Source organism: Crocodylus siamensis, chromosome 3 (assembly GCF_052110815.1).
Source record: "Crocodylus siamensis isolate JL-2025a chromosome 3, ASM5211081v1, whole genome shotgun sequence".
Classification (NCBI taxonomy): domain Eukaryota; kingdom Metazoa; phylum Chordata; order Crocodylia; family Crocodylidae; genus Crocodylus; species Crocodylus siamensis.
Genome location: NC_143397.1, coordinates 181,641,128 through 181,651,792, shown reverse-complemented (window position 1 = coordinate 181,651,792; position 10,665 = coordinate 181,641,128). Strand labels below are relative to the sequence as shown.

The following is a 10,665-nucleotide window of genomic DNA, read 5'->3' as shown; positions in this document are numbered from 1 at the left end:
TCAGTTGCTTGAGGCATCTAGTCTCGCATGTGATTTTATTTTTTTACCACCCCCACACACACGTATGTGGCACACGTGTGTGTGTATATACACACATGTATGTGTATATATATACACACGTGTATGTGTATGTGTATATATGTGTGTATATGACAGAGCACTTCGACTGAAGTGAAATGCTCCAACAGGAAGAAAAGGAAACAATGGCATTTTTAACTTTGCTTAGTAGTTGCCATTCTCTACATTTTTAAGAGCTACACAAACAGCCTAACAAATCAAAAGCCTACTTTTCCTCTTGTTAACTTTCTCGCACTATCTGGTACACCCCTAGCTAACACTACCTCTTTATTGCCAAAAGGTGTCTTTCTACAGTGAAACACCTAACTTAGTTTAGCTTAACCACTTTGCTGGCTTGCTGTAAAAACTAGTGGAGATAAAGCAGTTTCATAGATTCATAGATTATAAGGCCAGAAAATCAATCGGGTCCAGCCCCCTACACCAAACAGGAAAGAAAACTGAGGTCAGGTGACCCCAGCAAGGTGACTCTCTAGTTTCCTCTTGAAGATTTCCAGGGTGGGTGATTGCACCACCTCTGGAGGGAGTTTATTCGACAGTCTGGACACCCTGACTGTGAAGAAGTTTTTCCTAATGTTGAGCCTGAATCCATCTTCCAGGAGTTTGTTGCCATTACTCCTGGTTTTCCCCTCGGGTGCCCTGGTGAACAGTTGCTCACAGCCCTTGATATACTCCCCTAGTGTAGTGGTAAGCTGCTATAAGGTCCCCTCCAAGCCTTCTTTTCTTCAGGCTGAAGACTTCCAGATCCCTCAGCCTTTCCTCGTATGGCTTGCCTTTTAAGACTGATCTTACGGGTGACTCTTCTTTGGACTCTCTCAAGCTTGTCTGCGTCCTTGTTAAAGCGTGGTGCCCAGAACTGGACGCAGTACTCCAGCTGTGGTCTTACCAGCACTGGAAGAGTCACCTCTTTGGCTTTGCTGGAAACACATTGATTGATGCATGCCAGAGTCTTATTTGCCCTACTGACTACAGCATCGCACTGTCGGCTCATGTTCATACTGTGATCAATTATTACCCCCAGGTCCCTTTCATTGGTGGCCATGCTTCCCCTTAACTTGGTGTCATCTGCAAACTTGGCCAAACTTGGCCAGTGAGTTCTTCACCCCCACATCCAAATCGTTAATAAAGATGTTGAAAAGTACTGGACTGAGCGCCGACCCCTGTGGGACACAACTGCCCACTTCTTGCCAGGATGACGCAGATCTATTCGCTAAGACTCTCTGGCTCCTATCCTGCAGCCGGTTTCTCACCCACCTGACTCAGAGTTAAGCCCACAATCCTCCAATTTCCTTGCGAGGACATTGTGGGATGCTAGATCAAAGGCCTCTTGGAAGTCTTATTCTGTTAATTCATATGTTGATGTAGATAATCAGGATCAACATGATATCCCCCCAGCTGGAGTTCACTCAACTAGCCAGAAGCTGTAGTTAGTTGGAGTATAGGGTTGACCTTAGCTAGCTACATTGAAATGCCTTGATCTCTCCAGATCTAGTTAGCTGACCTGTCATAAAAATCCACATTTTCTGGCAGTGAAAATACTGTTTTAGCTGTGCTTCAGAAAGTTGGGTAACCCTGGTTGCTGGGAAGGTAATGATACATAATCTCTAGTAAGAGCTCCTTCTGCTGCCAACAGGAAAAAGTTGAACTATTTAACCACAGCCCAGCAGAAAGCAGTCAGGTTATTATGTTATATGCAAGACTTTGCAGTTATGGACAAAATAAGGTTAGAATGTAAGCCATAACTTGCATTCTCTTGCTTGTTTATGCTTATGTTTAACTTATGCCCCCACCACTGTGTTAATGAGTAAAATTTTTGTGGTCAAAGTTAACTCTACATTTTATTTTAAATTATTATGTCTTCACCAGTGAATCTGCACCTGACCAATTCTTTCCCAGAGGAAAAGGCAAATCATGAGACAGTTCAAGAGAGGTACAATGGGAAGGGCTACTGTTATCTGTGGGGTGTTCCTGGCATCTGAAGACTAGCTGCAACAGGCTATGAAATTGCCTTCTCAACAAAGCTTCAGAGGTAGGGAATGGATGTGGGTCTGCAGCCTCTCTCACAAATAACCTTTGGTACTTTCTGTGGGGTTGTAAGAGCCGCTTTGAATTTAAAGGGTAAATACCGCTACAGGAAAAAGGCTCAGTCTAATTATGACTACTGTAATTCAGCTATTTTCTTATGTCTAAAGCCTACCCTTGGTCAACAAGCATCTTCCACACCATATATCATAGGCATTATCTTACTGTGAAGTTACAGCAGGATATAAAAGAATTGAAAAAAAGCACTGTAATAGTCTGGGGATATCTCCCCATAGGCCTTGACCAGGACTTTAGAAGAATCTGCCACATGGTACCAGAAATTCCCTTGTCTAATTAAAAAGTTATGTGCTAGGCCAGGACTTTTAAATCAGTAACAGTAGCATAACTAAGGAGAGGCAACTGGGATACCATTTCTGGACAAGCACTTGGGAGGGGGTGGTGCAAAAACAGCAGTCATGGCAGCTGCTGCCCCATGCAGCACCACCACCTCCCGCTGCACAGACCTGCCCAGTTAACCTCTGATCACTAGTGCTTTCACTGTAAGTTGAAAGCTTATACAGACCTTTTTTCATAAAAGCATGCCTATATAGGAAACCATATAACAGTGGGTTTAAAGTTAGGCATGGGCTTAAATAGCTGGATTAATGAAGATGGACTTGAGCACAGCAGTGTGTCCCTGAGTTAGGCCCAAGGTGCAAAAACAAGCACTAAAGCTCATATGTACCTATCTATAAAGTATCCATTACTGCCACTGTCGGAAACAAGATACTGGGCTAAATGGATGATTGGTTTGACTTAGAATAGCACTTCTTATGTTCTTAAGTGATGAGTTCTCAGAAACAAGGCAGGCTAGATTTGCACCTTCTACCTGGCTTCAGACTCACATGTCTAACTACATCTCTGCTCATGAATACTAAATTATGTTCAGAAAAGATGCTTGGAGGGTTAGTCTGCCCTACCTTTTGATTTCCACACATTTAGCTGTTGCTTTTAGCAGTTGTGAATTCAGTCCCACAAATTATGACAATGCTTTTAGATGCAATATAGCTAACTACATTTTCAAAAGGTGCTGGTTTTCTACAACCTTTTCTTTTGTTTTGCATAAAACACTTTTCATGCCATTTTGGTTGTACACCAATATAATTATATTTTGAATTATTTTATTTTTTGTATAATTTAATCCTCTTTCTAGTGGGGAGAAATCTTGAGTTTATCCCTGTGCAATTCAGTGCTTTGAAGATCAGAATCTATCCTTTTGGTGTACACAGTAGTTCCCCCAAACTTCAGCAGGAGCTTTGAGTTTACAGCATTAGGTGACACATGACTCTGCAGCACAGGAATGTTATCATTACCTCACCTCAACATATATTCATTTATAATAACAATATTTTGCTACTTAAATATCTGTGTAGATTAGTGTAAATATTTCTGTAAATATTGTGTATATACAGATGTATACACACTCATCCCCTTTTCCTCACAAAACACTTTACAAATATTAATTAAGCTTCATAAAATTGCTGTAGATTATTACTGTACCCATTTTATATAAATGTGTAAACTAAGCCACAGGTATTTAAAATGATTCATCTTTGATCACACAGTCTTAAAGTCTCGACTTGCACTGTCATGCTCTGACCCCAACAGCAACTCTTTATCCTGCCATACATAGCAAAAAATGGGTTAAAAGGTTTACTGTTCTTACAGATATGAGGAATATATGTCATAGTAACAGGTGTAATACCAGATATATTTTCACAATTATGTATGTTATATAAAAAAACTCAAAACGTATTGTATAAGGTCATATGGACTGTGTGGCAATATTACTGATTATATTGCACATTGGTTTTGTTAATTTCTTAGTTTATTTTAATTACAGCAGCATCCACAAAGTACTAGGTGCAGTCCAAACACATTGTGTGACATAGTCTTTGCCATTAAGTGATGATCTATCTCTTCTGTACACTTTTTCAAGATTATTGAGGTTTTGAAAAATAATTTTACTTTACTATAACACAAAATCGCATCTACATGCGGACAGTCCTGCTGAGCACTGACAACTAGTCGCGTCTCTGCTGCCATTTTAAAAGCAATAGTGGCAGAGATGCAAACCGCTGATAGTGCTCAGCAGGATGGATCAAATACAGAAAGGCAATTTCTGCACATTGAACAATGGAGTAAGCTAAAATCCAGTTCCTACCACCAGCCTTTATGACAGAGAGGTATTTCAAATTGATATTTACCTTTGGCCTTTATTAAGGTCCTGTGCAAATGAGCCTGCTGATTTCTGATCTGTGTGATGGTGTCTATCACAGTGTAGGTATTTTGTGGCAAAAAATATGGAAATATAATAACATAGAGCATAAGGTGTATAGAGATTTGTTTAATTTTACACAAGTATGTTACTGGGGATTTTAAAAATCATAATCCTTTAATAGAGAATTTGTATTAAAAATATTCATTCTGCTTAGTTACTGGAATTATCATTAACTGGAAGTTTAAAAACACGGCCTTACATGTTCATATTGGTGCTCTTTGAATGAAGATCTCCCCCTTCCCATACAGAAGCTTCAGGTCTTTTTCAGTACTGTCCTTCCCACCACAATACCCTATGGGGTAACATCTATAGGGGTCAGGAATCAATACATGGGGAGTAAAGGAAAAGGGTGCATTTACAACATATTTCATCCTTTCCCAGCAGGCAGTGGGAAATCTGAAGTTAGGGCCCTCCACAGCCAGTGGAACTTTCTTCAAAGGCAGGAGCTGGCCAGCTGAGGGCTCAGTAACATTGATGCTTGAGGCCTCTGTGCTGATGACTGTGACCTTCAATAAATAGCCTGAAATCAGTGATGTTCTCAAGTGATCTGAAAGTCCCACAGGGCAAGTTCCTTTTTCTCTCTATTGGGTTAGGGGGAGGAAACACTTCCCTTTTCCTTCTATAGAACAGATGGAGGGTTTGGCTCCTTGAAGGTATGGGGGAACCTCACAAGAAAAAATAACATGAGACTTTCTTCCCCTACCAGCTTCCTACAGGGTTTTCCATGGAAAGAGGCAATCTGGCTCAAAAAGATGAACAGTAACTCCTGCCCCCGCCCCCCAGATAACTGATAATTTTTCAAAAGCAAGTAAAATTTAGGCCCTTAAGACCCTTAAAACCCACTCACTTCTGAAGAAAACGTCCAATTCGGTGTACTTCAGTTATTTCTCTAGGAAAAAAAATAATTGCTAAAGGTTAAACGATTATAGCTTATGAATGGCCAACAATTGTTTATGGAAATAATATGAGCCTTGGTTTTGATACTGGTTTAGCGTAGCAAAGTTGAAAAAATACCCCTGGTATTTTCCACTACTGAGCAAAACATTTAATTTCGTTAGCCCCCAAAATCTGCAAAACGTTGGCTGGGTCAGCTGAATCCTTCAAAGACATATTTTTTGCAGTCCATAGTGGTGTAAGGGTAAGTGACACATCATTTAATGAAGAACTATACAAAAACCCTCTGGGATTATTTACAGCCATTACAGCAGTAATACAATAAAGTTCAACAGCACAAGGATGATATAAAAATTGCTCTTCCCATCTACCACAGTTTAGTGACACTTCATATCCTTGATAGCTGTAGCTACTACTGAAATGGGGGAATCTTAGGATTCATGAGGATTCTTTCAACCTGCCAAGGATCCAAATCTGGGACACAGGATGGGGAAATGACATAGGAGGAGGGAAACAAAGAAAATGGTGTTAGAAGATGTGTACAATAGTATTATTCCTTTGGTCCAGCACCATCCTCTATAGCATCAACTGCTTCACTATGTATATCTGTTCTAAATCTCTTGCAGTTATAAGTGAGATAACAGCAGGCCTATGTGAAGAGGAAGATTCTTTCTGAAAGCAAGGAGCTTTCTGATAAGGAAAAATGGGAGGATATGGCACAACACATTTTTTAGGCCACCAGAAAACAAGTGAAGGTGAGAACTGTCCTGGCTCTTTTCATTTCCATGTTTTCAGGGACTTCCAAATTCCTGAACAATCTGACTTCCAGCTTGTTTTCTTTCCAACCTTAGATGCATTGGCATCCTTTTGCAAGTTAAAGAGAAAGACAATGAGCACTGGCTTTCAAGGAAACACCCCCCTGGCGTGTATTTTAATGACAAGAGTCTTGTTATTAGCTGGGAAGTGTAGTGCTCATGGATTTCACACCAGCTAAAACTTTCTGTAAGTGCTCTCCAGTCTCCTTTCATGTGCATTTCATTCAAGGGCATACTTTTTTTTTGTTTGGACGATTGGAGATTTGACAACAGAAGAACAAAGCTATAAATGTGAGGGTGCAATATATCATGAGACAAAGTGTGGAGAACGTGTCCTCTACCAAAATGCCCCTTGGTGGAGGAAAAAAACCAAAATGCCTAACAGACGGAGTCAAAAAACATGAAGTGCACCTTCCCAAGGTATCAAATGTGGCAGAAAGTTGAAAGGTTACGTTTGTAAAAGTGCAGCTGCTTCCCTACTCTTTGATTCAGGCTTCTGCATGGCAAAGACTCGAAACCAAAAGACAAATCTGACAATATGCTAATCTTCCAATAAAAAAAATGTGACTTCTGAACCCTTATCTGTTGAAGAGCTGACAGTGAAGTTCAGAGACGGTTGTCTAACCAGACAAAACGATAGAGAAAATATGCCTTCAAACAAGATCATAAATCTTGAACAGTGCAGGGGAACAAATGCAAAGGGAATGGTTTACCACTAATACCGTTTACTAGCCTGACTTTCTCTCTCTCCCCTCCACCCCACAACCAGCCCCATGACACACATAGGCAGGGTGTACCCTGTCAAACCAACATAAATCCAAGGGTCAGGGGGAAAAAAAAAGTGACAATATATATTGGGTATGGAGATCGGATGTTATTTTCCTCACATCCAGGTGGAGGGGGGAAGGCAGAAAACAAATATAGTGCAACCTGAATACAACAGCATATACCCAGACACACAGACACAAAAAGTTTGCATATGGCACAGGGCGCTTGAAGATCATAAATCTATGCATGAGAAAGATGTAGTGGAAATTTTTGGGGGGATTAGAGTTTATTTTTGTCATCTCTGTGAGACAGCTACTCATTCATCCAGATCACAGCTAAGAAAAAAGCTGGTCACAGAAATTAGCAGTTTCAGCTCAGCAGCAAAGTCGCCAGCCTGTGAAGGCAGAGAGAAATTGACTAATTAGCAATGCGCACTAAAACTTGACGGTTCTTTATAGAGAGAGAGAAGAGAGAGAGAGAGAGAGAGGGAGAGAGGGAGGGAGGCGGGGGGGGGGGGCTCGCTTTTTCCCCTTCTTTCTTCCAAAGATGTTTGAAATCGCAGTCATTTACGCTCGACAATTTTTACAATAGCCTTGAGCCATAATTTTGCGAGTCTCTCCAGCATCCATCCCCCTGTATGGTCTCTCTCCACTGGCCATGCACGACCGTTTCTCTCCCCAACCGTGGATTTCCTATTACTCTCGTTACGACTCACTGAGCCCCAGGCCCAAGGATAATGATGTGTTGTTTCTTGGTAGCATAATTTGTCACACGTACATTTTTTCTTCTTCTTCTCTTGCAGAAAGCTCTGCGCTCTCTCTCTCTCTCTTTCTCTCTCTCTCTCTCCCCTTCTCTCTCTCGTACATTTTCTTGCTGTTGCTAATTCATGGTGATCAAATGATGTACGACAAAATAAATTGTAAAGAGTGACTGCTCCGAGTTGGGAACCAGAAGGTTTATTTTATTTTTTTTTCTTTCCTTTTTTTTTTTTTTTGAAGGAGCGATCAAACCTTTAAAAAGGAAGGACAATTGATTTTTTGGGGGGGAGCTTAAGTGAACCTTTACTTTGGCAGCTGGTGGTGGAGCAGGTAAGTTTCTGGCCTTGTGTCTGGCCGTCTGTGTATTATTTTCTCATGTCTTCCGATTTGTTTGTTGTTGGGGCGGAGGGGGGCTGTATTTGTGTGTGTGTGTGTGTGTGTGTGTGTGTGTGGGTGCTGGGAGTGGAGGGGTAGTTGTATAATAACACACACCCGAGGAGAATAAACTCCGATTGCAAGAAATGGGCAAAGGAGGAAGAAAGAAGGGGAGGGAGAAAGAGGAGGAGTGTGCGTGTGTGTGAGTGTGTGGTGTGTGTGTGTGTGGGGGGGGGGATTGACCGGGTCCACTTAAAGGGAGAGGCTCTTAGAGGTTTCTTCAGCCCACGCTGGAAAAGGCAAAGCAAAGGGGGTGGGGTGGGGGGGTTGGGTTCAGCGGGACCGGGGCAGGGAAAGTGGCTCTGGAGACCCCCCCGACCCTGCCCCTGCCCCTTCCCCACCACCCTCCCGTGCAGAATAAATAAGGCAAAAATAAAGCGAGCCCGAGGAGGCGGCAGCCAGGAGTGAGTGAGAGAGGGAGCTGCAATGGAAGGAGCCGGGATCCCCCGGAGCGGCGGCGGCGGCGGTCTCGGCTCCCTCGGAGGCGGGATGTGGCCGGCGCGGGCGCCCCTCTCCCCTGCACGGGAAGATGCAATTGCAGGTTGAGCCTTGCGTCTCCATCCCGCCTCCGCGGGGAGGCAGCGGGGCGGCTCTGGGCGGGGGGGGGGGGGGGGCGGCGGGGCGGGGGTCTCTGTGCTCATGCCCCCCTCCCCCCCTCCAGCTTGAACTTCCCGCACAGTTACGGGACTTAAAGCCGCGGCGCAGGAGGCGGCTCCCAGGCCGGACCGCCGCCCCCGGCCCCGCCGCAACTCCGGGCGCAGGCGGCTCAAGTTTGGTGCCGGCACCTCAGGGGCTGCCGCGCTCCGCCCCGGGCACGCGCCCGCCACCAGGGTTAAGCAAGCCCGGGGCGGGACGCGGGCAGCGCCGACTTGGGCCCCAAACTCCTCGCTCCTTCCTGGGAAACAAGTGTAGTTTGCAAGGGAAGGGGAGGGGAGGGGAGGCGGGGGGGAGCCTTTCCAAGCCCCACCTCGGCGAGCCCCGCGCCTGGAGGACAAAGCCCAGCCGAGGCTGCCCCGGGGCTGCGGGGACCCCTTGGCAGCTGCTCCCTCCAGCCATGCCCGGGGAGTCGGGGGGAGCCCCGAGGGCCTCTGGGGCTTTGCACTGACTGCCGGTGCGTGCGCGTGTGTGTGCGTGTGTGTGTCCCCTCCACCCCTCACAAGCCCCCTCCCCCCCCCTCGCTGCTTTTGCCCAGGTTGGAGGAGGGCTTAGAGGCAGGCAGGGAGCCGCTCGCCATGTCCAGATCCGGGGACAGGACGTCCACCTTCGACCCCAGCCACAGCGACAACCTGCTGCACGGCCTGAACCTGCTGTGGAGGAAGCAGCTGTTCTGCGACGTGACCCTGACGGCCCAGGGCCAGCAGTTTCACTGCCACAAGGCCGTGCTGGCCTCCTGCTCCCAGTACTTCCGCTCGCTCTTCTCCAGCGGCGGCGGCGGCGGCGGCGGCGCCCAGCACCACTCGCTGGGGCTGGGGCTGGGGCTGGGGCCGGGCGCCCCGGACGGGCTGGCGGGGCCGCCCAAGGAGCAGGCGCCGGCGGAGGAGCCGGGCACGCCGTCGTCGTCGCCCGAGGACAAGCTGCTGGCCAGCCCGCGGGCCATCAACAACCTGGTGCTGCAGGGCTGCTCGTCCATCGGGCTGCGCCTGGTGCTCGAGTACCTGTACACGGCCAACGTGACCCTGTCCCTGGACACGGTGGAGGAGGTGCTGTCGGTCAGCAAGATCCTGCACATCCCGCAGGTCACCAAGCTGTGCGTCCAGTTTCTCAACGACCAGATCTCGGTGCAGAACTACAAGCAGGTGTGCAAGATCGCCGCCCTGCACGGCCTGGAGGAGACCAAGAAGCTGGCCAACAAGTACCTGGTGGAGGACGTGCTGCTGCTCAACTTCGAGGAGATGCGCGCCCTGCTCGACTCGCTGCCGCCGCCCGTGGAGTCGGAGCTGGCGCTCTTCCAGATGTCCGTGCTCTGGCTGGAGCACGACCGCGAGACCCGCATGCAGTACGCGCCCGACCTCATGAAGCGCCTCCGCTTCGCCCTCATCCCGGCCCCGGAGCTGGTGGAGCGGGTCCAGTCGGTGGATTTCATGCGCACCGACCCCGTCTGCCAGAAGCTGCTGCTGGACGCCATGAACTACCACCTGATGCCCTTCAGGCAGCACTGCAGGCAGAGCCTGGCCAGCAGGTACGGGCTGGGCTGGGGGGGCTGGGCTGGGGGGCAGGGGCAAGGCAGCGAGGAACTTCTCGGCAACAAACACCCTCGGAGTGTTTTCAGCGCCTCCCTGGCTGGCTGGGGTGAGCTGGGTGGGGATGGTCCTGCCTGCAGCGGGTGACCTCGGGAGGGCCCTGCCTTTCCTCTGAGTCTGAGCTCGGGCACAGGGGTGAGGGCAGTCCGGGGGGGCGGGCGGGCGGAGTGCAGAGGGGAGAGCAGCTCTCTCCTCCACAACCCGGGTGTGTGTGTGTGTGTGTGTGTGTGTGTGTGTGTGTGGGGAGGGGGAGGGACACACCGGTGGCAGGTACCAGGCGTGGACCCCACAGGCTCCTCACATAAGCCCCCAGAGCA

The 10,665-nt window shown here is 47.4% G+C and overlaps 1 protein-coding gene and 1 long non-coding RNA gene across 4 annotated transcripts in view; one reads left to right on the top strand and one right to left on the bottom strand.

The window, feature by feature from the left end:
- Positions 1-4,491: 4,491 nt before the first annotated feature.
- On the bottom strand, positions 4,492-10,095 carry LOC149869197 (uncharacterized). Its single transcript, XR_016441420.1, has 2 exons — positions 9,965-10,095; positions 4,492-5,327 (listed from the first exon to the last, which is right to left on the bottom strand). It is a non-coding gene; the product is annotated as an uncharacterized LOC149869197 (long non-coding RNA).
- The window catches only part of KLHL14 (kelch like family member 14), a 107,909-nt gene continuing 104,562 nt past the window's right edge, over positions 7,319-10,665 (top strand). Inside the window, exons 1-2 of one of the 3 annotated variants that reach the window (XM_090039905.1) lie at positions 7,319-8,003; positions 9,301-10,287. In XM_090039905.1, coding sequence (XP_089896031.1) covers positions 9,341-10,287 — 947 coding nt within the window. In that variant the 5' untranslated portion in view covers positions 7,319-8,003; positions 9,301-9,340. Of the gene's footprint in view, positions 8,650-8,734; positions 9,017-9,300; positions 10,288-10,665 lie in introns of those variants that run through there. The other 2 variants (XM_090039904.1, XM_090039906.1) reach the window with 2 other exon arrangements.